A 27,035-nucleotide genomic window follows, 5' to 3' on the forward strand; every position below is an offset into this window, starting at 1 on the left:
TGCCTTGAGCAGGGATTCATCGTCATCTGATGAGGGACAAGATGTGAATGAGGCTTTCCCTGCAGCTGGAGCATATCATGTCTTGTGCCCTGTGGGTTCTCTGGTGTCTACTAATGTGGCTGCCCCTTCCCAGGGGAAGGGATAGGACCATGTGTCTTTCTCACATTACTGTTTTTTTTCCAGGATTTATAGAGGCACAGTAGTTTTCAGACGTTTACCTTTTTGTTGCTTTTAGTTGAAATCAGCTGGTGGGATCAACAGTTGTGAGAGAGGTGTCAGGGAAACACACTTGTGGTTTTGTTATGCTGCTTTCTGTGTGGAAATGAGGATTATCTGATATGAAATGTTCTTTTCTTGACTGCCTTCTCTTAAATGAGAGGAAGCAGAATAGAAGTGGAATAAACTCCTGTTCAGATTTAAAAGGAAGCTACAAGGGTAGGTAAATAAAATAGCAGATTTCAAATGTGAACATGTGATACTCAAATTACCTGGAAGCCAATAACTACATAAAGAGAGACACTAAAGAGCTGAATAAAAATCCGTGTCCAAAAGTATAGTTTTTACAGTTTTACTTGTGCATCTCATGGGAGGACACTGACAAAATTTGCATATGTTACTAAATACTTACTTATCTGGTAAGAGTAAATGGAAGAGCAAGGTTATTCTATCAAAATTGTGAAAATTTACCAGCTTAGACAGAAAACCTACCCTCATTGTCCTTTACCATGGTGACTTATGTTAATGAAAAAACTAATAATACTCAGCTGCCAAATGGCCCTGGGCAAATGAGTGAGTAGAGTTTTACGGGTCTGAGTGAAGAATACTGAGGAAGAACAGCTTTTTCATATAAGAAAGAGAGACAGAGAGAGGTACAGGGAGAGAGAGAGAGGATGAGAACTTGGCCATACTGTCTATATTTAAATGTGTTCTCTGAGGTGCCTGGGTGCCTGTAGTGTAATAGATATATTCAGCAATAAAAATGTGATCATAGTAATTGTCCTTCATGGAATACTGACTGAACTACCTAGTATTTTAAAATTTATTGAGGCCATTTTTAGGATACTTTTTCACATTTTGGAAAACCATTTTCTGAGCACTTGTACCAGACTGCAAATAATTCCACAGCGATTTGAAATATTATTTCTGTATGAAACTTTTAAAGTAAATTTCAGTTTTAGCATTAACTTGTCTGATTTTTAAAGGCATTTCTTCCTTTGAAGTAGCTAAACCGGTAAACCAGTTAACTGCAGGTGGTTACATTTGCTAATCAGATGGATAATTATTATAGACTGGTGAAAGAAAGACAGCTGCAATTGCTATAGAAGATTGTTAGGAGTTTTTTAGCATAACAATGAACTGCAGCACCTGCCTTTCCAACATGCTTTACAATTATGCTACTGGTATTATTTCTTTGACCCCTCCCATAGCACAGAAGGATCTACACAGTGCTCTAGCTTTGGCTGAGAAGACAGCTTCGTTTTGAAAGTCTCTTTGAGTTTGCTTTTAACTTTCCAATAACCTTACCTTTTGATCAATGTTTCTTAAATGTTTACTTCCATTAAAATGGTGCACAGATGTTTGGCAGACTTACATATGGCTATTTTGTAATTACTGGTTGATTTGAAAAAGATTTTCACTTGCTGAAAGAAAATCAGGTTTCAAATCAGTATTTTAAACTTGTGCATCAGTATTTTAAACTTTGTTCTGCATGTGTTGAACTCAGAGACTGCCTGTGGGGACCTGCAGATTTTCTGCCTTTGATGAGTAGATCTGCGAGAAGTTTGAAGGTGTTTGGTTTGCAAGCAAGGTGCTTAGTTATGTATTGATCACTAGAATGCCATAGGTATGTCTTTGTTGTGCTATGTATGTGGTATTTACTTCCATGTTTGACTTACATATATCCACATCAGTCATTTCCCATTCTCCCTTAATTTAATTTCTGCCAATCCCTGCCTTAGAATATCCTCCAGATACAGCACTCAGGCCAAGAAAGGCTGCTGTGTCACCGCCCCCACATGACAGGTGTAAAGCAACATTCATCAATGCAAAATGGTGAGGATTTGTGAAAGCTGTGCTTTCCTTGCCATTTGGATCTACTTTCTCTGGCTGTCTACTATTCCTCAGATCAGTTTGGGGAAAGCACACTGAACTGGCTATAATATCTAAAGTATTTATGCATGCTAAAAGGTAAGAAGACTTTAAAATATCTTTATTTAGCTCTCTGTGCTTAAAAGAAAGCTGATTCTTCACAGTCCTTCTCTACAGCTTATCAGTGTGGTGTGATCAGTCATACAGTAATTTCTTATTTATGATTTTTGGTTTGGAGAGTGAATCGTGATGCTCATAAATAATTATCTGCTGCTCCTTGCTTAGATGTAAAATATGTAAAACCTCTGGACAGGGATGAACGTGAGAGGGGGTGAGTCCTTACAGCTTTCCCACACCAGCATTTCCTACATCTGCTCTTTTACCTTTACAACCACAGGTCCCATCTTTATTATCTGTAGCTTTTCAGTATCAGTTTGCAAATGGATGGACTGCTGTCTCAGATGCACAGACATTTTAGCAGCTACAGTTCCCCTGGGACTCTGCAGAGTGTTGGCGACTCCTTGACCTTCTCCTCCTGCCTTGGTGTTTCTGCCCAGGGAAGCGTGAGGCCACTGCTCACAACAGCCAGTTGCTTAGGGATCTTGAGGAGCTATATCTCAATACACTTTTTAATACATTTGGTTTTTATTGTCTTATAAACGGTTGGTGGCTTTTTTTCCATCCTTAAATCTGAACAGGGTATTAGATTGTGTACTTAACTGTCTGAATATTTTTCTCAAATTCCTATCTGTTCCAATCAAATCCTGTTTTTCCACATTCCAGGAGGACACATTATCTCCTCAGCATTGTCAGCAATATACACAGCCAATTAGAGGCTTACTTTCCAGCCTTTTTCCTATGTCTATTGAAACAATAGTGGTGTCCAAGCCAATGTCCACTGTTCTTTCATGTGTTGTTCATATTATATACTGAAAAACATCCTTTCTCTGATATTGACTTGTAAGTTCAAGCCCACCTGTGTAGATACAAGTGTTGTTCCATACTAATTTTTGTTTTTGGTTCCATGTTTATGCCCTGATACACCAGTAACGAAGTTTCTTCAGGCCATTTGTAATGCAGAGTTGCTGTTTTCTTTTCCTCTTTTCCTACTGCTGGGCTGTCTGACCAACCCAGACCAGTCGCCTTTTCCAGGACTTGCATGTGGACATTGTACCCGTGTAGATGTGAATATTGTTCTCCAGAGGAAGATATACCTAAGAAACACAATGAAATTCAGATCCTGGCTTATTTTTTCCTAACACAACCATTTCTGGGGTTTCTGGAAATTTTGTTTATCTTACCACACATGAGACATGATTTTGACCTGATAGAAGCTGATCTGAGCTCGCAGGCTTCCCTCTCAAGATTGTTCTATCATTTATACGGGATACCCAGAGCTTTCATTTGGGACAGCTACGTGTTCAGATACGGAAGAAAAACATGGTGGATGTTTGTCATTAGAGAAATCTTTTGGCTGATCCAACTCAGCGTTCAGGTGACTGGTGTCCTTGTGGTTTGTAAGTCTTTAATCTCTTTCTCAAAGTGATTGCGTATCTCTTAAGATCTGTGTTTGAGTTTCTTAGCATATTCCAAGTTAGGTCAAATTTTCCTACCCTCCTGTTTTTGAGAAAAACTTAGTCTGTGCAGTCAGCTCAGGCTGCTAATTGCTTAATTAATTTGCCATTCTGACCTGAAAATGCGTTTCCCCCGATCTGCTCTGGCTATTGCAATAAGAACCCCATCTATCTGCAAGGCGCCCCCTGACTTTTCTGGAAAAAAATCAGATGGTTCACCTTGAACTTCCCACTACTATTAGGCTTATAGCCTGGTAATTTCAGTTTTGTGGTCTATAACAAAAATGCAGGCAAAACCATGTGGAACAACAGCTATTTATTTACACTGAGTGACAAGAGGCAAAGAGATAGGCAGGAGTTCTGGTGTTGTAGGATTTGATTTCCAAACTGATAGTCTAAGTGATTTTAAAATAAGTGAGTGTTCCTAGTGTAGGCTTTACACCTCTTGTTGTTGTCTCACAATTTCCACCAATCTTGAACAGTTTTGTAGTGTTGTGTTTTTACGGTGTTCTATTGAGGAATTTTCCAAGGCATTTTTGCTTTATTCAGAAGCAATAAGACAGAGAATCTCAGAAATGTGTTCATAATCAAAATAAGCATTGTAAGGATGCGATCAGCCTTGTACATGACTCGGTCTCTTCTAAAGAAGGTCTTCATGTCTGCATTTTCAACTTTAATATGTTTTGAAACACTGTATTTTAAAACTACCCATAAATGTCTGTAACAGTTCTTATATATTGTATTTAAAATTACCATTATGGCCAGCAGCAACGACAATTTTCGGACTGTTTGCTTCTTACAGTGAGGGAATTTGTGGACAGATAAATATCTATATTTATATACATTTTGGTTACCACAGCTGGCGTTTTGGAGATTTACTATACTAACACACTAACACTAATACGCCACAATATCTAAAATGCCTTCAGCGTGCCATTTACACTCATCTGAGAGATTTTATGGAAGTATGCTATTAGTAAGCCTTCATGAGTAATCCATCATGCCTAGACGACTTAACCAGATTGCAGATGTGCTTAATGCTGGCTTAATAATTGTTATTTTCATTACTACCGCCCTTATTCCTGTTTCATCTGTGGTGAAAGTGTTGAGAATTTCAGTTGCAGTTCAATACATCATAATCATGGTTTTCCACAAAACACAGACCAACACAAAACCTACAACCACAGTTCAGATCACATGTATGGCAAAATATCTTTCTATCCCTTTTAAAAGACTGTACGAAAGTTTAATAATTCTGCAGGTTGGTTGCGGTAGCAGCATTAAATATTAAAAATTTTAAATGTGCGGAACTGATTAATTCAGATTATATCAGAGCTACTCATAAATGTTTAATATCTATATTTTGTCTGATTGGATATAATTTAAGCTATGTGCTTCTTCCAGCACTGTAGGACCAGGTACTCATCTTTTATTTCTAGGAATGGTTTAAACGTCATTCCTTTTATTACAGGTTAGTATTAATGCTCGGACCTTCTGCTGTTATTGTTTGTTCTTTCATAAAACCTACTTCAGAATTAATTACCTACAGTCTGAGAGCAGCTGCTCAAGTTCTTTTTAGATGTACCCTTCACAGAAATATAGTTCAGTTAAAATTTGCACAAATTCAGTGGGCTGAAAGCTGAAATTCTGTCTTGGCAAGGCTTCAGTGTTTTCTTAGAAATATAGAAATATTTTGGTGGAGGATTGAGACTAAGCTGGTCCTAGAATTAGGCTGGGGTTAAACTTGGATCATCTTGGAAGTGTGTTAAATTACAATGGAAAACTTACACTAAAATCTGAAGAATGAGCTTTAGTATCTGTGGGGAAGGTGAGATAGACCTGGCAGGTCTGTTGGCATGTGGCTGCTGAACCTCAAATAGATTTAAAAAAAAGCCACTGTGGTCATGAGCAAGTGGAATGAATAATGGTGTAGAAAGAGCTGCTTTTTTAAGGCTTTGAAAAAGTTCAAAACTTTCTAAAAATATGTATCTGGATTTTGGTAGATTAGAAAACTCCCTTCCTGTGCTCCACAAAATTCACAGGATGGTAATATCTGATCCCAAACAAAGCAGCTTTACTACATTCAGAGGCCTGAGAAATGGACCCTAAGTGCAACACTGCCATCTGGTAGGGCTGAAAGTGGCATGAGTCAGGTCAGGTTTAGCTTTATGAAGCTGTAAATTGATTGCTGTTGAAGTTTCAATTGAAGTCTCCACCTTGCTGGTTCATTCTTTGGCAGAACAGACTGCAGCAGGATCCAGCAGAGGGATGCAGAGAAGATGCTCCCCTTTGCTCATCCTGGGCTTGTCCATCCACATGTGCCCCTTGTGAGTCCTCCCTTCTGTAGTCCAGCTGCTCAGACAGCTTTGTGCATTTACCTGCAGTGTATGGAAGGCAAAGATCTATATGGAAAGCTACAGATCTGTTTGAAACTTAACTCTAAGTCTGGTCTGACCCGCCAGTGCCCATATCATTTACCTTCCAATTTACTGCTTCAGTTAAAACTCACAACAAGCAAACTGGCAAATCCTACACAGGGAAACTCTTGACCATACATTTTTCTTCCCCAAAATCTACTTTCTGCAACAGTGCTCTGTCTGGAAATGTTACCTCCCCTGGGACTGGTACAATGAAGAAGGAGCGATGGACTTCATCTTCTAGCTCTTTGTTCTGCTGTAGCACAGCAAGGCCCCCACGAGGTCAGTGCCCCGCTGGGCTGGAAATAAAACAAAAACCTCATAGGAGCATCTATCCCAAGGCATATCTAGTCTTCCTACACTCAACAGGAAGCATGCTTAGCTTACAGCGTTAGCAATGCTCTATACCATTTCATTTTCTTGCTTAACATGCTTTAAATTATCTTCATTACATTTAGTGATTTATCCTGATCTCTCTGAAGTTAATGGCTAAAGTTCCATTGCCTGTAATGAGGCCCAGCTGCCTGAGAATGCATGGAGTATAATAACAGGCTGGTCAAGAAATTTGCTCTGGTCTCAGGTAGAAATCTTGCTTTGATGCAGTGTTTTTCCCTTTTGAAGATGCTTCTCTCCAGCACAGTGCATAATTCTGGTTGCTGCAAAAAGGAAACCTGAAGTTTAATGGAGAAGAAAATGAGCACAAAAGTGCTACCGATTGGTACACTGGTGTGCATCCATAAATACCAGTTGCAAGAGGACTTGCTTGAGTTAAATCTGTGGGATTTTCTGAGGTGGTTGGCTGTGATCTGTCTCTGTAACACGTGTCTCCTTGCCCTTGGAGAACTGTGGGAATGTGAAGGAAATGATGTTGCACACCCTCCATCTCATTACAAGGATGAGGAACATGGTTCCAGCCTTTAGAAGTTGCCCTTGGGTGAGAAAGTGGAAGTCTAAAACCACTGTAAAGCACATAATCTGATATTTTGCCAGGGATTTTGGAGGAAGACTGCCTCTTGAACTCTGAGGCAAGTCCTGCAGCTCTGCACTAGTTTGCTCAGAGATCTTGCCTAATGACAGCTCAGTTTCATTTTGACTTTGCTCTTCAGGACTTGAGGAAGTGCCAAGTTCTCTCTGTTTTCAACAGGATAATATAAACAGCAAAATGAATTAATTGCCCAAGCTACTTTTGCATGTGAGCTCACAGGAAAACTGTGTATAGTCATGTTTATTTCAGCGTTGGCAATAAGGAAAAATATATCAGATATAAAAGAGATTAAAAAAAACATCATAAGAACGCATTATAGTACTCTCAGTAGAGGTGAAGTGTACCTTTACCCTCTAGGAAATAGAATAAAAACTGTTCCATCAGGAATGATTTATAATAGAAAATGTAGGTTTCCAGAATGAAATTTTTTTCTTGGATATAATCCTCCATTTTTCTTGACACTTGTGTTTTGTTTTTTGTTTTTTTAATTTGGCAAACAAAATTTTGGAAAGGAGGAGTTTGGCATTCATTAAATACATTTTGTTCTTTGTCACCTCAAGATTAAGTTGAATTTTCTTGTTTTGATATGTAGTATCACAAAGTCTGTGGTTAGGATCTGGCTGCCTTTACTCTGTCGGTAGGTTAGATGTATTATCCAGACTTTAGAATGTGAAACACAGGGAAGTGCCCTTCCTGGGTGAAGGCAACCCTCAGCACAAAGTGTTTGGAAAGGATAGTTAAATGTTGATGTAAATAACAAATAAACCTTTCTTCTTCAGTTCCACAAAATGAACTGAAATACTCTAAGCTGAAATGACACTTGGGAAGGTCAGAGTGTTTCATTTTCATTGGAAAAAGACATAGTGAGAATGTTTTATCATTTATGAATTTTTGAGCATTTTGGTTGTCTAAAATCGACTAACGTTTTCAAATTTTCATATCTGAGATAATGTTCAAATAATATTGGCACTGTACTGATTATTGCCAGTATTTATGTAAAAATCTTATTTAGCAAAAGTGCACAATCCAAGTTTCTTGTAATTCTGAGTAGGAGAATGCATTTACCTCTGAGCTAATGGGGTGGAAGATATACAGAAGTGGATTCCTAGAACACTTTTAAAGAAATGTATTTTAGTGCACTCTTTTTGACTTCTGTCTCTGTATTGCATGTTTTGCAAGTATAGTGTACAGTGCATCCATATTGATGCATAGACCACACTCGTATCCAGACATATCTTTCTGTACCAACCTCTGCTTATCTGATTCTCCTTATTTGTTCTTCTCTGTGTAACACTGAGAGGATTAAACAGATATCAGAGTCATTCTTTGAATCAACTGCAGAATTTCAAAGCAGGCATGGAAGACAGTATTGAATATAGGATTCCCTAGATGCATACTACTTTTATTTATCTATACCTAATCCATTTATAGATAGATCTTTATGTTGTTTGAAGTGGCGTGACTACATTTAATGGTGTCTGGCCATTCCTCTGTGCTTTAATTATTGCATTAGAGGGAGACATTGAAGATGAGCCAGACACTTTTGCCATTTTCTCTTGAAATGTGCGACTTCTCAAACAGTCCAACTTCCAACATCTGCAATAAAAACAAAGTAGAGTCTTCACCTAAGTCCAAAATGTATCTGATTTTACTCAAGGTAGTAGAGATTCAGGGTGATCTTTCTTGGTGATTCTGGGCTGGGCAGAATGGTAAACGTTGTTCTTTCAAATTCAGGCACGTATTTCTTCTCACCAGTTGCTCAGAATTTGCTTCCAAGTGCAGATATCTGCTGATGATGGCACAGCAGGATATTTTCTCCTAGTTGTTCTGTGCAAGCAGTGTTGGGGTTTAGACCCATCACAGCACACTCGTGTCACTTCTACCTTGACCTTAGTAAACCATGAGGAGAAGATGATTGATATGCCTTTATTTTCACACTGGAACAGTGCGTTGGGAGAACAACAACATTTAGCTGAGACAAGCTAGTATGCCTGCATTGATGTACTATCTTCTCATGGGTGGTCCTGGAAGCTTATTTGATAACCCATTTTAAGCAGAGGTGTAAAGAGATGCCACAAAACAGGAGGCAGAATGACCAGCTGGGGCCTATGGATTTAACTACATTTCCCATTTTATGTTGTGTTAGTCCAATCAGTGATGTTTATATCAAATACACTTGACTAACTGCTGCTTTCTGGGTTTGCCAGGTAGCTGACTTTCCTGTGTTGTAACTCTGCCTTCTGAGCCTTTTCAAATTGGCATGAAAGAATGGAAATTTTTGATCTCAAATAAGCATCAATCAACACAGTAACTAAAGAAGCTAAAAAACATGCCACCCATATTTGTTGCAGTTTTCTTCAAACCCTCTACTGCTAAAGAGCACGTTTCGTGCTCCCAACAGCAAGGCCCTTAAACATGAGGATTGCCATAGCTCCATCCCAACTGACTCATGTCTCTGCTTAAGGTGGACTTGCTCTGAGCACTCTCACTATGACATAAAGTTGTTCTGCTGATTTCTTGCATTAAGACTGTCCAGGCTACATTGACGCATTAGTGTCTTTACCATTCTAGCCCTTGCACCCTCTTATAATAATATGAAGAACATCACTTATTCTGGGGGTACTTCTCAGTAACTGTCTCCTGTGAAGACCTCTGCGATGCAACAGATCACAACCCAGGGAGCTGTAGACTTGCAGCAAACCAAGGCAGACAGCTGTGGGATTTTCTTTTTTTTTTCCAGAGAACCGAGTGCCTGTTTCTGTTCTAACGAGATATGAGTCATAGCAGGGATATGGCTGTGAATGCTTATCTCTTTCACTGGGATGTGTAGAGCAGAAAGAATTTCAGCATGGAAAGAGGACATGAACCGATTTGTTAAAAATCTTTTAGTTGCCTGGGGAATTTGTACTCATATTGTCTGGAATAGTTGTGCACACCAGGGACAAGAACCATCCCGTTTCCTTTTTTTTTTTTTCTTCTTAAGAACAGAAAGTGACCATTGGGGAATCTGCTGTGTATATAAAGCACTTAACAAGCAGCTAAATGATAATCACAAGTTCATGCAACAAAAGTTATTGTGCTGCAGTTATTCTTTTTGTGTGTGCATGGCTTGTTTCTTTACCAGAACGTTTGGCTCAGATTTTTTGAGAATGTTGAAGGGTGACAGAGCATCTGTTGGAAAGTGACTAGAAACAGGAGTCTGGAAGGGACCCCTTTTATCTTCAGATCCAAACCATTTCCCAAGAGAAATATAGAGGGAGCACTTGGTGGATTTTCCCCCATAGCCCTACCAAATGTTTCCTGATCACAACCTGACACGGTCCTGCTGTTCCCGCCCTTGGTCTTTCTTGCTCCATAGTTGACCATTATAACAAACCTCATACAAGGAAGAAACCATTTGCCATAAAATAATGTACCTGCAGTCATACCCTTGGCAAGGTAGCCATCAGTTACTTGGAATGCCCAGCCTTCACAAACTGTAAAGAATTGCACTGTAAAGGATAAGTATATGCACTGTATTAGTGTGAACATCTCTGTCTCTGACCCATTTAGCCACACATCCATAAAGATAAGACAAACAGATGCCACTGAGCTTTAATATTGCTCTTATTTTAGGGATTTTATTTCTTAAGCACATTACTTTTGTTACTTTGACTCAGTTTTCATTAGATGTGTTTTTAAATGTCAAGGAACATGTGAATGTTTGTTTTGATTTTCTTTTTTTTCGCATTCTTTTCCATGTTTTTCTGACTTGAACCCTTAGAAATAAGTATTTTTCATTGATTAGACTTTGCAATATTAATATACCATGTATGGTCAAAGGTTTGTATAAAGATTTGTCAGAGTCCAGTCATCATTTATGTGCCAGGATTCAGTATAAATACTACTTTATATTTAGTATAAACCCTACTATATTTTTTCCCATATGAATCCTCCTTTGCTTCATGCTGTCTACTTCAACTTAACATGTCAATCAATCTCTAGACTATTTTGTAGTTATGTTCCAGTTTTTAGATGGGAGTTGTCTAGCATTTTGGATAGCATTCTGCACCAACTAAATGAGGGACTGCTTAAGCAGAATTATTTTGTCGCATGAATCATACACACAAAATTAAATACTATTTTTAAACTCTTATGTCTTGTTCCCATAATAATCAGTGTCAAGCATTTTGATCCTACTTCTGCTCATGGTTCTCAGTAACTCTCAGAGCGTTTCAGTCTTTACTTTTCTGTACTAATTTTCTTTAATTTTGCCTTTCTGATCAGGACTCTTGTGCAATCTCAGCCCGTTGCTCCCCAGGGAGCTATAGCCGGTGCTCCCAGAGCCTGACTCGGTGTCTACTTTGGGGCTGGACAGACTGTGACAGACACTGCTGACCCCACCGGGTAGATCTGTTGCATAGAAAGGACTGTGAGATGAGTGGTTTCAGTGAGGAGGATGACATTCTCCACACTTGTGTCCAGGCAGGTGAACCCCCAGTCTGGTATTAAAACAAAAATCTGCATGTATAATGTGCAACTGCAATATTGGATGCCCAATATATTTAGACGGCAAACCACCAGGTTATTTAAGGTCTCTTATTGCTGCAGTCCATTAAGCAATCCTGTTAAACTCTGGTTTAAAGAAGATAAGTGTGAATGTGTTAAAGATAAATGGAGTCAGAAACTTTATTGCTGTGTCTTGTTCATGATCTAAACTATAAGAGTATGCCAGTTTTCACTTGAATAATATCACGCAGGGACACAACTGTGAGGAGGGAGAACTGAAGCTGAAGAAGCAGTGTCATTGTCATGGCTTGGTGCCTGAAGATAAGCATGGTCAAAGTGATTGTGAGGGCTTAAGAGCATCGTATACCATACTGTTCAAGATAGTCAAATGGACGGCTGTGTTACTATTAAAAGAAGGTGGGTGGGTAAGTGTGTGGAAACATAGGGAAAATAATGCAGAATGTGTGGGACAGGATATTGGGAGTGAATCTCAACATCTTTTCTGTGCTAAGCATGAGTCAATAAAAGTCCAGTTGAACCTTAGGACGTACAAGGAAAGGAGTGAAGAGTAAAAGGGCCAGTATCATTTTGCTACTGGGTGTGCAGTACAATGATATACCCAGATTTCAGTGTTATGGGCAGATCTGATGACCTCTGCTTGGAAACGTCATAGTAAAAGTAGATGATGAGAGAGAAGGAACGTCTTCCTGTGCAATGGGCAACTTACTTTAGTATCATTAGTTTGGGAAAAGGTGTGGTTGAGGGAGATGTGAAAGATGCTTATAAATGTTGAATGCTGTTAATAACACAAAAACCTTTCACTGTTACTGAAAATGCAAGAATTTACAGAAAAGAGGGATTAAACAGAAAGGGAAAACATCTTCACACAGTCTATAGTTAAATTATGCAACTTCTTTTCATCTGAAACTGTAAAAGTACGAATACATTTATTTAAATGAACACCTTAATGATTCATTGATGACTACTATTTGCCACAATTCAGCATACCAGAGATGGGAGCATACGTGCAGGGGGTGCAGGGCACAAGCATTGTTCTCTGCATGCCCCATTTTTTGTACTCCTCTCAAAGCATCTGCAGCTGGCTGGAGTCAAGACAGCTAGGGTGGAAGGAATTTTTGGTCAGTTCAGTGGGATAATTCAAGTTGCCTAAATGCATGTAGTGCTGTTTGTGATAACACACAGCATCCCAGCCCCTGCCTGCCAGTCCACAAGGCAGGAGAGTATGTCACTAGGCCTGTGTTGCACTCACTGCCTCCCTGTGTTGTCACTGGAGTCCCTCAGAATGTACCCATCTTTAAGCAGCTCAAGTGAATTTTGGCATCTGAACTCTTGTATTTCAGCTAAAGATGCTCTGCAATTCAGAATTTCTGCTCTCTAGAACACGTTAAAAAAATCCAGCATCGAAAGCTTTTGAAAGTAGGCAACACAGGTTGCGTGTCACCATGCAACCACTGTCACACTTGCACTGCTACTAGAAAATAGGTATTAAATTTAATAATGCACCAATATAACTTAGCAGTACATTAGGACTTGGATAAACATTATTTACGCACTTTAAGAGTAACAGGCAGGCTTTCAGTGAGCTGTGTTTAAGGTTTCAGTGTGTTACTAGGGCAAATTAAAGATGTTCTAAAGCAAGGAAGAAAGTGACCTGGCTTTTTTTTTTTGTTTGTTTGTTTTTAATAACTATACAAAATGTAATTGAAGGATGCAAACTGTAGGGAATTTCTTTCAGAATATTTAGAAAAAGACCTATTTTCCTGTATTTATCTAGGCCTATATTTTATTTTACGGATGAGTAGTTATGGAAGAACGTTGCATGCATGTATTTTGATTGGAAGATATTTCCTTATTCTCCAGTACCACTCCAACTCATGCACTTCACTGTATTTGCTTATCATAATTCATGTGTCCATAAGAGGATTAGTATTATTTTACCCTGAGGTAAACATCTTCAATGGCTTGGTTTTAGTTGACGTGTTTCCTTAGCTAAAATTAAGACAAAAGTTCTTGCAAATGTTTTACTGAGTTATAGTGAATTCCCAGTTGATAATTATACTGGCTTCCAAGGTAGCCTTCATTTTATTTTTTCATGCTATGGTTAGGTGGGTATTGAGTAGTTGTTTGCCTTTTGAGGACAGCAGAATAAAGGGATTTACCAAACTCTTCTGAAAATCCGAACACTGCAGTAATATTCAGACCTTCTAAATAATTTATTGAGAGCACAGCCAACAATATGAAATTTTCATGTATGGGTATCAAACAGGCAACCTCACATAAACTTGAAAGGCATGAAAAATAAGGTTAGACTTCAAAACAGAGGTCAATATACTCAGGCTTACAGTGATAAAAAGGTAATCACAATAACATTTAATCTATTTTCAATAAAAACCTTATGTTGGTGTATTTCATAAAAGCATGACAAAATTTGAATTTGAAACTTAATAGGGAGATTGGTGGTTGCTGAATAAGGACACAAAACTGTTCCTACATAAACCAGCAACCAGGCTTACTTCATACACTTTGTAGCTGGTTGGGTCTAGGAATGACCCTGGTACTCTTCCCATCTGCTCCTGGGGCTTTGGAGATGAGAAGTAATACACTATGCCTGGCAAAATATGTTTCACAATTATTTAAGCCTAACCATCGTGTACATACTGTTAAAGCATATGTTGGTTACGTTACTAACTCTCATTTTAACAATATTTTGTTGCACAGAGGTGAGTTTTAAAAAATAATATGATTTGGCTTGTGTTCCATAAACAGAAACTATAAAAGGCAATCCTCATTAGTCATTATAGGAGATAATGCTTAGATGAGCATTCTTGTTTTGGCAATTGTATGCAATATAATTCAGTGGTTGAATTTTGACTGTTGGCAGCTTCTGCTAGACATCCTTTTTAGAGACATAGCTCATGTACGTTTTTGTGAAACAGATTTTGTTTCATATCCAGATTGTTTTCACTGCTTAAACTTCATTAATGCTGTTCAGGGCTCTGTGAGTTATCAAATCAAGTAACAGACACTTGCTGATACCCTTTGGAACTCTCAGTACTACAACAGTGCTCACTAGGTTGCTAAGCATTAGTTATATATTTGGCATGGCACAAGAAAGAAGATAAAGATAGTAATTGTCTCCAGCGTCCTCAGATGAGCTCTGGGTGCCAGGATGCTTAATTCCCGCTCAGCTCTGTCTGATGTGGGTGATTGCTGGACATCTAAATAGAAGCTGGATAATTAAGTTCCTCTGTGTGTCTCTTGGTGGCGTTCATCTCAGTTTGGACATCTTCGGTGTTAACATCTACAGCTGAGCTTTACAGCCTAGGTTCCCTTTATAGCCAGTTGGGAGAATCGGGAATTTCTCAAGTGTGATTCATCTGGCCCATTTTAGGCATCAATATTAGTGTGAGATTTACAGGCTAAATGGGGTGACGTAAATAGATATGATGTTCTCAGGAGCTTTATATAGCAGTAGCACATATTCACTGGGACGCTGGCTGAAACCTCCATCTTCTTCTTCCAAGAAGGCTGTCCCAACCCTGGGAATAGAGAACAAGCCTCTCTCTGTGCCAGCTGGTGTTCACTTTTCCCATTCAAAATGCAATGCCTGTAGCGGAGGGACAGTGGCTGGGCCACACAGACACTGGGGTTTAAAATATTTTAGGATATTTGCTGGGTAAATTCAGGTATGAATCTTCTCACCTAGGTGAGAGCCTTAATTACCCATCTGTTGGTTCGGAAGCAGGCTGCTATGTCAGCAACCTGTCTTATCCCTCCTCTGCCAGGTCTCTGGGCTGTGACCTCATGTTTGGTGATGCCAGCTGGAACAAAGCACCTCACTGCTCAGCATGACAGTTTCTGGTGACTTTGTGTATGGTTAGGAACATATCTAAGTTAGAGATTTTGATGCATGAGGAGTTAGGCTCTTGGGTCTAATATTGGAATCATGCACCTGTTTTAGCTGCCTAAGTCTGTTCACAGGTCTAACCATTGGACTTTTTACTTGTAGCATCTCAGACGTTGTAAAGAATGTGACCAATCTGTTCTAGTTTAGGCATATAAGAATAAACGCTGTTTATACTGCTGCTGCTGATGTCATTGTCACTGTCTTGATACAAACTTTCAAAAAGATGTTATAAGTAGCATCTCTGCAAATAGTTCTTTGACAAGGCTACTCTTTACATCAATGACAAATGATGTGTCTGTATATCATGTTACTGACATCTTGCCACACATCTGCAATCTATTTTCAGTTCTCTGTTGCTCATTACCAATTTAGGAAGGGAACTGAAAAGCTATGGAGACAAAGAGATTTGATGGAGCTTGGGGTAGAACCACTGAAACTAGTACTGTAACACAAAGCAATACCAGATCTGATTTTAGGCTGTCTAGAGCAAGGTTTAAAACTTGTGTATTTTTATTTCCCTCCTCCCAAGAGCTATTGGTAACTGGAGTTGTTGGTGAAGGCATCACAGGTTAGAGATGGTGCTGTTCAACACACCATCAGCCCATTTTCAAGAAAAGTTCAGTGGTGTGCTCTTGCGAGCTTAGTGCTTTGGTGTGGGCTCTGGAAAATCATTAGTTAATTGAGAATGCTTCCAGTTGTAAGAGGGCTTGCCCATATCTGTTGATTTACCTATGCTGAAATGTCTGGCTTTTTAGATTTATCCCAACTACCTACCTGGGGAAAATCAAAACCAACATGAGTAAGAATCCCATGGGTTTTCTGCTTTTGTTGTTGTTGGTATAGACCTGTGATTCACACTGTTTCAGGATATCTGTCTGGCATTCATAACTGGTTGCATAACTATGAATTCATAGAGTTTGGTTCCTTTCAAAAGCAATTTTTTTCTGTGAGCAGTAAAGATTAGTTTGATGTCAACATATATATTACTAGTCGTTTTTGTGTGTGTGTGTGTTTGTTTTGTTTTTTTTTTTTTTAAATCAGTAAAAAAAAAACAATTTAAGGTTCTGAATGCAATTAAGGGCTTATTCTCTTCTTACTAACAGTGTCATCTGTAGTTGATACTTCGTGCGTGGTCCCGTAGTTTATTTTATTAGGACTTAGTGCTGTCTCACAGGGCACAGATAATACTATGTGCTGAAATGGGTCTACACTTGGGCCACTTGTGTTTGGCATTGCATGACAGTAGCATAAAGGCACCATTGCCTAAAAAAGGGGACCAGCTTGGGAAGGGATGGAGAACATTTCCATGTGTTGGTTCATCTTTTGCACAAACCCCTTCTGGTTTGCCGAGGCTGCAGGTAATGGGTCCAGAAACCCACTGTGGCAGCACCGCTTCATTTCTACTTTTAAAGCTATTGAGGGGAGAACTCAGAATGGAAGGAGCGCAGTGTGGGCTTTTGATCATGTCATGTTGGCCAGGAGATGCTGAGACTCAGATAACCATGGTGTGTGTCACTGCTGGAGCTCCTTCCGCTCATTGGGCTGCTGTTCCCCTGTCCCAGCTCCATCTCTGAGCCGGTGAGGCTGGTGCTGGGTTTAGCGTGAGACCCTGCTGTGGTGCGGCCTCTCACCATTCCTGGTGGTGTGATGGGAACCTGCTAATGGAAGAGCTGTCTCTTCTCTGCCTACTGCAAAGAAAGGGTGCCTCTCTCAGCTGTGGGGAGAATGTGCAGCACTAGGTGACAGCTCTGGCATGAGGCGGAGCACACTATGTAGCAGGTGTTATTAAACAAGAGTGACAATGATTGTGACCACTGCCAGACGCTGGGCAGAGAGACGTTTGGGAGTGGTTACCAGAGCACGTGTGTTGGCTTTAATGCACCTTTTGTCATTCTGCTGGCACATTGTATGCCTCATCCCTACAGGATTGGCATGGCTGTTGTTTATCCAAACTCAGTATTTGCTGATCAGGCAGCAGAAAATGAGATTCAGAGGATGGAGTGTCTCTGAACTGATCTCCCAGGTGAATCGTCTAATTTGTTCAGGAGTCAACCCTTCTTCCTGATCCTTCGAGCTGTGTAAGGGAGTTGGTGTTTGCGTGCAAACATGTGAGCTCAAGTGGTCCTAAGTACTCTGCCTTCAGATTGCATTCCCACGGCTGGCTGTTTTAGGAAGTGTTAAGCTCTGATTGGCTCTGAATGTGGTGTGACGGTGACAGCCCTTGCTGTATGCGATGTTCGTCTCCATTTCTTTTTGCAGTCTCTTGAAAGCTGTGGCACTGCAAAGGAACAGAGGCCACTCTGAACTATGCCATTGCACACTTGACTTGCATTACCTGGAGACTGATATTTTCTGAGGAGTCAAGCAAAAAAATGAAATAACTTCAGCATAAGTAATTTATTTCTTAAGAGGAAAGTTTCTAGCTGTGGCTCATGTGTGCAATGATGCAATATTACAGTCTTACAAGGAACTGACTTCAAACTTGAGAAGAACCTAAAAAGGTGCCTGTCCTTGCTTTGATTCAGGGAAGTCTCATTTTGGGAAGTCTGCTGTCTGTGGTGATCCATTTCACATACCTAACTTATTTTCTGCTTTGTTCACGGTATACAAGAGCGCACTTTTACACCACTGCTATGTGTCTTAACTCACATAAACAGTATACATGGCTTCAAAGATTTTTGCCTTTGTTAATTCTTTCCTGAACTCTCTTAAATCTCCACTCATGCTGTTTTGTGTGTCATAGCTGTATTTCTACATCTAGTCCTTTTCCTTGCCTTAAAGTTTTTTAACTTAGTGTCATTGAGGGCAGCTTCAAATTCCATGGAATTTCTGTATATATCAGCCCTCATAGTAATATTTAGCTGATGCTAAAGAGCAGCCAAATTTGGTAAGTGTCAGGGATCTCCTGAGATGATCACCTTCCTTCATTTGGCATTTTTTTCTGCCTTTAAAGTTTAGATGCACTAACTGTACTACTTTGAATGTTTTGATTATCAGTCAAAACACAGCTATCTTTTCAGAGAGTAAATCAGTCCCTCAAGAGAACATAGGGCAAATTTTATGCAATTACTTACACAGATTCATAGATTGATATAATATTGTGTATATTATGTGTAGCAAGTAACACTGGAAACAGAGTGAAGATGATGTTCATAAGAATAACATGAGTTTCTCAGAAATATCTGAAAATAACCCAAGTTCAAAACACACTTTGTCTCCTCTGTTATGCTGCTACCTCCACCTGTGGTACAATTTCAGCAGCATCCTTGCCAGCCTCCTTCTTCCTGACCCTCTTCCTCCCCAAGACATGTCAGCTCCCGGCATCGCTGGAGGCACTGCTGCTCCTCGTCCCACGGGAGGCACCAGCTCCAGGGCTTCTGCAGAAACCTGTTGTGGGAAGTGTGAGGCATCTCTGGAGAGGGATTGCCTCATCCCCTTCATTCCCAAAGATATAGCACCCCAAAGCTCCCTGGAGATGGTGGTGTTGGCAGGATGGGGCCAGCCACCTGCTCACTTAGCTGCGCTCTGTAGCGGCTCCAGGCAAGCGCAGCAGCTGGTGTGTGCTGGGTGTACAGGGGGTTGCTGTCAGCAGCTCTCCACATTTTGGTTTTTTTTGGTGGAAAATTGAACTGGGAGCCTTGTGATTCTCAGAAATACAGTTTGGGAGGAAAAAAATGTGTCCGCAACCATTTTACAGAACGAAGTGCAAAGTGGAGGCTATTCTGTGGCATCCCCAGCTCTGATATGATTGTTTTCATGGAGCCTCTTCCTAGGCTTTTACAAAGTAAACTGAAGTTATCCACCTTACCTGTGTATTCCTATCCAGCAATTCATGGACAGAAAGGTTTCACGTCCGCTGTTCACATGATTGAGACCCAGAGTAAGAGCTGTGCAGTGGGTAGTCATCTGGCTGTCAAACAGTGTGCAAGGCTGACCTACACCTCGTTGTTGCGTTTTAGAAGTGATTTTGTGTCTGGTCTCTCCTCGCCATCACTGTGCCAGTCCCTTGTACTGAACATTTCCTTTAGGGTTTCTAGGCCACAGCTGCAGATTGCACCTTCTCCTTTCTGTCACCCCCTCTCTGCTGATTTGCCAAGCCATGGTCCTCTCTTCCCCTAGTTGTTCTTCTCCAAAAAGTGTCTCTTCCCAATTCCCTGTACTGGTTCCAGTGTTACCACCTTCCCCACCACAGTTCACTCACTGTCCCTCTGCCCTCATGTGGATGGTGATGATCACACTTGAGCAGCAACTTAACTTTTGTGACATCTTGCACATTTTCAGCTTTTTGAGAAGCAAGATTCTGCTCAATTGATGTTTTCTCATCAGAAGACTTAAACTTTTGATTAGGATCCTTCTCTTTTCCCCCCACCTTTTCCAACTGGCAGATACGACTTCCTGCTTTAAAACAGAGACATTTCCCACATTAAAAAAAATCATTGGAAATGATAGTCCCATGAAGCACCTCTGCTCCAACAAAGCTGTATTTCTGGGCTGAAATGTATTTCGTGGGACTTCTTTCAGCAAGCTCTATCGGTCATTAAGTGCTCTAAAAGTGATAAGTGAAGGCAGGATCTCCAGAAATATTTAGGTGCTAAAAATGAAAATCTTTCTGAGCATGTGTGATTTTTTTTTTTTAATTTGTGTATGTGTATATATAATATATATATTCTATACATACTATAATTTGTCCAAACTTGGAGGACAGCTCTCACACTTCAGAGTGGAAGAGCTGCCGAAAGCAAAGGACACTGGAATTTTTCAGCCAGGGCAACACAATGTTTTGCTCTAACCTCACTTCAGAAATGAATGAAGTGTTTTGACTGAAATTCCTTTTCTCTTAAATAATTAAATCAGTCTGAGACAGACTCTTACCATGGAGAAAAAAAAAAAAACTAAAAGCCCAAGAGGGTGAAAATTGGCAAAGACGTCAGGAACTGAAAATAGAATGAAAATAGAAGGCAATGTTGGACAGCTTTTAAAGTAGATGTTATCAGCTTTGCTTCTAATATTTGCAGTGTGCTGTTGCCTGATCAGTAGGTTGCTCCTAGCACAGCCCTCCTGCATTTCTTGGGAAGATGTTCTCCGTCCCTCTTGCTGGGCCATTTCAAGGCAACTGAGGGCTTCCTACCTACATCTGAACCATGGGCTACCTGCTGCTGTGGGCTGTCCACAAACTCCTTCCCTGGTGTGTAGGGTGAGACAAGTCAAACCGGGGCTTCCCGCTCTCCTCAGGGCAGAAGCCAGGAGGGCTTTTTTTGGGGTGCTGCCCTGGCTAGGGTAAGCAGGGTCTGGCACCCCCATGCCCAGCTGAGCAGTCCCCAGGGCTGGGAAAGACTCCTCACCTCTTCACTTACCCAAATTCTCCTCCCAAGGAAGGGCATTGTGGAGAGTAAAGCAGAGCTTGGTTGGGCTTGTAGATGAGACTCATTGCTGTGTCACCCATTGGTGCCATGGGGTGGGTGGTGGGGCTGTGCCAGGGCCCCACTTGACTGCCCAGCCCTGGGTGCTCCATCCAGCTGTGCCCTTCCAGATGTTTTCCAAGGTCCAGGTGGGTCTTCGCATTCGTCCTTGCTCCTGAAATGCCAGATGTTGGACATCAACTACATATGGTATGAACCAGTGTACAGGCAGAAACAAAGCCTGGCGGAGGGGATCTCAGAGGGATCTTTGGGTTGCTCTTGGAAGAGGAAGCTGAAAGCCCTCAGGAACAAGCCCTAGTCCCAACATAGAATCACGGTCCTATTGCCGGGCTGTGCATTAGCACAGCTTTCCTGTTATTGGTCATTAACACTTGGCTTGGATTGTGTTTCCTTTCATTTTATGGGAATCTGATGTGTTTCACCACTGGGTAGAGAAAAAAAAATCATCACCAAGAATGTCATGATTAATTTTTTTCCTCTTAGAGAACTATGAAATTATTCTGAAATGTATGACACGTGTATAATAACAGCCTAGTGCTCTGTTTTTAAAAAATGTGCTAGAGGCATTGTGCAGTTTCCCAGAGGCTTAATGAGGGAGCCATACTGTGTTGGAAATTTTTCAACAATAAAAATTGACCTATTACATGCTCATGTAAAATGAGGGTTGACAATCACACAAATATGTCCAAAATCAAATACAGGCATTGTAAAATATCACTTCTTTCCCAGAGAGAAACTGGTCACCTGTTCACAGTAGGATTTTGCATTATATCTTATTCAGTAAAGAATAAGATGCTTCCCCACAGGGAAACAAAATGGCAGCAAAGCACTGGCCCCATGCCCTTCTATGAATGCTTTTCACTGGCTGTTTTGCAAAGTCTTAAAAAATAACACATAGGCATATTTTTTCAACATGTTTTGCCTCTTTGCTGGCCTAAAAGCACAAAGGGAAGAAAAGGTTCTGCTTTATTTACCACTTCATCATCAAATACAGGAAGAATTACTTGTTGGTTTGATGTTTTTTTTCTCTTCATTATACTTATTTTCTAAAAATCTAGACCCTTTCCTGTTCTTTTAACATATATCCCAGAAGTGGCCTCTGCTTAAAAACTGAGCATATGGCTCTGAACCTGCATCTGCGTTCAGGGAAATTTCTAATGCAAAAGACTGAAATATGGAGTCACAGGAGCAGAAAAGTTGGATTTGGGAATTATTCAGTTTGCTATTGAATAATCAGAGAAGGGAAGATAAAGAGTTGAAAAATAAGTTAAACATGGTAAATATTGCTCCCCTGTTCAGAACAACTAAAGCCCCTGCCAATATAACATGTTCTTTAGATATTTAATAGCAAGTTTAAGTTGATATTTAGCCTAGATGGAAAAACAAATGTCTGGGGTTTAGAAACCCCAGATGGGGGATGTGTATCACCAGTGGATGTGCTATCAGTCACCTTGCGGTACCCTGCTTTGCTTCCCCAGCTAGTGCCTGGCTCATAGTGTTTCCAGCAAGGGAGAGCAATATGGGGAGGTGGAACGCGATGTAGGGAGGGATCAGAGTTTATCAGCATCCCCTGTCAATCACTGATCTCTGTGTGTTAAGAGGGAGGGAGAAAGGATTAAAGTATGAAAGCAGAGCTAGGGTGATAACTAAGATCTTGATATATCTTCAACGTACAAGGCTACTAGTCACAAGACTCTTTTTCAGCAGGGAGATCTTTTTGTGTGGATCTCCTGGCAGGCCCTTTGCCCCAGCAATACAGGGGTTTTTTTTTGGTGGTATGTTTTGTTTGTTTGCATTTTTTGTTGGGGTTCTTTTGTTTGTTTGTTGGGGTTTAAGTGTTATTCAGTAGCAATGCAATTTGCAATGCAGTTTACCCACATTTAAATAGGTGTGGGTAAAGATTTACAACAAATGATGTAGAAAAGGATGATGTTAAACAGATGAAGGTGAGACAGAGAAGAAAATTTACCCCGTTATAATGCTATCTAATTAATTTATGTAAAATTTCCTAGTTCAAATTTTCAATTCAGAGGTATGCAACCTAGTGTGAGAATATTAAAAAAAAAAAAAATTAGAAATGGGCAGGAGATTATTATGAAGCAAAGAAGGTTGCGTGCTGCTGTAGGATTAGAGGAGTTATTCTGGCCATAGAGGATATTGCATTTATATAATAGGAAAAACCTTAACCTATCACTTAATAATTTAGGTCTTTCCAAGATAGAACCACCGAAGCTGATGTTAAGCGTACCGTGATACGTTATGAAAGATACCAAAGTAAAAATGTGAGAAATACTGTTTGCAAGAAGTAAATAAATATTGCAATATTTGTCAGTTCTAACAAAGAATATATAGATCCCAGTGTTACTTGTAGATGCTATTTGAATGATTAATTTACTGCTAATATCTAAGAATCTCCTAAAAATATATTAATGAGTTTTTGAAAAACACATGCTCTGTAATGACTCAGGTGCCCATACAGCTTAAGTGTATAATAGCGTAATACGTATGATAACCACTCTATTTAAAGTCCAGCAAGACAATACCATAATCCTGCTTATTTCATTGCTTTTACTATATTCTAATATCTTGACAAATACTTACAAAACATATATTCCAATCCTACATTTTACTAACTCATTGTGTGACTAGTGTATAGTTTTGTGTTTCTAGCCCAGGCGACTTCCCAAGCAGTGATGGCCATGACCACCCTTTGATGTTCATGTTGGATCCTGTTGTAATGCTCAATCTGTGTCTGGTTCCTGCTGCATATGATTACTGGTACATGACTTATGGTTCATTTAGGAATAAAAGCTGAGTCAAACACCAATAAATGCCAGTTATTTACCTCTAAACCAGTCAATTTTCTTTAAGTAAGCCCTCAGGAAATTGTACAGGAGCATACTGAAACTTGGCATGCACAGCTTGAACACTGAAGAAGTTGTTTGGGCAAATTACATGGGAAAACCAATTTAAAGTCACTGAAGTGCCACAAATATTGGAGGAATTCAGATGGTTTCACTGTACTGAATGATGGCTTCTCATTCAAGGGCAAGAGTCTGCTTACAGAATGTGTATAACATCTTAAGTACTTGTTATAAATAATTACGCATATTTTATTTCTCTCATTTCAGTTACTATTTCGACAAGTACCTTCTTTGATGGCTTGCTGGTAACTGGGCTCTACACCTCTACCAGTGTTCAGGCTTCCCAGAGTGTTGGTGGTTCTAGTGCTTTTGGATTTGGTAAGTCCACTGTAATTTATATTCTGCAAGCCAGGGTGATGAATACTTCATCATTCAGAGGACGTGAATAACAACACAGTTACTGAAACGGGTTAATTTAGACTGAATAATCAGCAATATATGGAACTCAGCAGGAGTCAATGAAATAGGGCAGCGATGGCTTTTAGACAGCTTTTATTTCTTTCTCCACTTTCTTCATCTTTGGTCAGCCCTGGTGCTGGTGTACTGAATCATATTAATTCTAAGAGAGAAAGGCCTCAGCAGCTAAACTGGTTAAAATAGCCATTTCTAAGTGGTGTGACAGCTGGTGTAAACTAAAGCATTTACCCCAAAGTGTTTAGCTGTTCTTGGGCTGAAAAACTAATTCCTTTGAGCTTACCAACCTACTTTTTCCATTCACTTAACAATAGAGTCTTCCTTAAATCCAAAATGTTGGTCAAGGTATTCTATATAACCAATTATTTTCAATGTACAAAAACCAGAATTGTAGTAAAAAGAGTAGGACAGGCTTTGCAGAATTATTATATATTTCAAGTTCTGCTGTAGCATTCAGCAGTAGCATCCAGGTCAGCTGTGCTAAGGACAAGCACTTTTTGAAAATAAATTTGTACAAGTAATTTACAGCTATACCTTCTGCAGTTTGTTATTTGGTATAATAGCATTTTTTATGTCCTTACAAATAACTGTAAGAATTGTGTTCCTCCAGCTGGAGGATCTCAGTGACCACTAACAAGCAATCTGGGCTGAAAGTACAGAAATAGATACCGGTTGTATGAGACACCTATTGCGCTGCACTTGTATTTGGGGAGATCATTGCCCTGTGCAGCAAACTTACTGGGCAAGGTATACAGGTCATGTTTAATCACATCTAAATGTTTAAGAATGGTAATTAAGCAAGATTTTAAGTACCTAAATAGCTTTGTGCATTTACAAAGTACATCTGTGTTTTTTTCCTAAATTTGTATCTTCATCAGTAGAACAGGACTGTTAAAGTGGGTGTCTCACTGAGAGAGATGTTAAAGTAACATGTGATGTGTGACAGGAAAAAATATGTCGCCTTTTTTAACTTGCCAAAGGTAATTTTCTAGCTCTTGATGTGTTACTTTGACCATTCAGTCAGCGGTAAGATAACCAACAACTAAACTGGTGACACATGCATTCTGTAGACCTAAAGAAGACCGAAACCTACAGGCTGGGAAAATACAAAAGCCAAATAGAAGCAAAAGCAGCCATGTGTGGTTGGAGGTACCTCATTTTGCTCATAAATGAAGATTCTGAAACATCATGCCCAAGGGAGGTCTGCTGCTCCATCTCGAGCGTGCCTCCATCCATGTCAGATAAAAATGGCCTGCCACCCATGACCTTTCTTTTGACCTTTCTGTAGACAAGCAGTATGGTCAGTTGTGTCAGGGTTGTTATGAAACATTTTAAATAAAAATCACATTTTGCTGTTTTTCATTGCTAGTGCCCAAGCTTGCATATATATGGGGGAAAAAGCCCAATCTGAATATTTCAAAGAGTTAATGCTCTTGCACAGTGTCTTTGCAGTCACAGTAAAAAGTAAACAGTGAAGGAAAAATACCAATGGCTTTTAAACTCAATTTCTTTTTGAATGTTCAGTCCATGATGTACTGATGCCTCTCAGGACTGAGAACTATATAAACTCTTCCTTTCTATTCTGCAGTGAGAGATGAGAAGGCTGGTCTCTTCCAAAAAGCATATAGCATGCAAATCATCTGCTTTTTAAAACAATGTGGTAGCTTTAAAAATTAACTATTTTGAAATCTATCATCTGCAGTTGAAAGAGAGAGTAGTGTCCACAATTCTTAATATAATATTTAATGAAACAGTAGATGGGAATGGCATTGTTCCGTTTTCTGAAGAAATAGTAAAGGGCTTTCTCCAGAAACCTTGGATCCATCTATGTCATCATTTCCAATTAGCAAGAAAGCTACTTTTCCTTTCCAGCAGGTGATGGTGACGTTCAGTTTAGATTTAGCTTGCTGAAAATTATTTTATTAAAAATGTCAAGGACTATGCCAGGTTCAGAGACTGCAATTCAAAGATTTGAGTGGTTTATCATAGATTAGATGGGGGGCCAAAGCTGGGCCTCTAAAATCTGAAGATAGCAATATTCTGAAATTGTGTTGATAGTGGTTGCTTACGGATCAGGGAAGAATGTTTTTTCTCCCTTGCAATATTACAATTGAAATGCTCTTGTCTGTGTTACACAGGAGGTCATGCTAGATTATCATAATCTTCTAGTCTGCCCCGAAAATACGAAGTCTTCCCAACGTACATGTATCTGTCTTTTGTGCTGTAAGTTATTGTACTGTGGCTACAATTATCTTTTAAGTACCCCGTTTAGGAAGTCACTTGATGGGGACACAATCATTGTCTATTATCACAGTTCACCATGTCAAGAAGCTTTGAAGAAAAAAAAAGATAAACTACGTTACTGCTAACAGAGTTAATTCTAAGGTTTATTTTTCCTTTTTCAGTATATATTGCGTAGCTAAAGAAATAGTTCCTGCTTTCTTCTCTGGGATTATACTGACATGAAAACTTGCTGAAATTTTTATTTCAGAAGCCTTCTAACAACTCTTTTAGGGAGAAATGGGTGAGCTTTTGGGGATAAAGCTTAATAGTGGTCAGAAATATTTGTCTTTTGTCCTAAGATGAACCGTTGTCTGGGTTCAGATAAAGGTAAAACTAAAACTGTAAAGCTAAAATTAGAACTAGGATAAAATGTAAATGTGTACTTGAAATTTCACTAACCAAGTTGCGAGGATTCTTTGCAAAAAAATGATCCTTATATCTACCTTTGAAGAACAGAATTTCTTTCTTTGCTTGATCCCTTGATACATCAGAATACCCTAAACTGCCATCTCTC

General features: G+C 39.7%; 1 protein-coding gene across 3 annotated transcripts in view; it reads left to right on the top strand.

Annotated features, from left to right (window-relative positions):
- The window catches only part of RELN (reelin), a 290,971-nt gene that overhangs the window by 25,082 nt on the left and 238,854 nt on the right, over nucleotides 1-27,035 (top strand). For all 3 annotated transcript variants that reach the window (XM_065835677.2, XM_071803445.1, XM_065835657.2), the window contains exon 2: nucleotides 24,032-24,142. In XM_065835677.2, coding sequence (XP_065691749.2) covers nucleotides 24,032-24,142 — 111 coding nt within the window. The remainder of the gene's footprint in view (nucleotides 1-24,031; nucleotides 24,143-27,035) is intronic.

This window comes from Patagioenas fasciata, chromosome 1 (genome assembly GCF_037038585.1).
Source record: "Patagioenas fasciata isolate bPatFas1 chromosome 1, bPatFas1.hap1, whole genome shotgun sequence".
Classification (NCBI taxonomy): Eukaryota; Metazoa; Chordata; class Aves; order Columbiformes; family Columbidae; genus Patagioenas; species Patagioenas fasciata.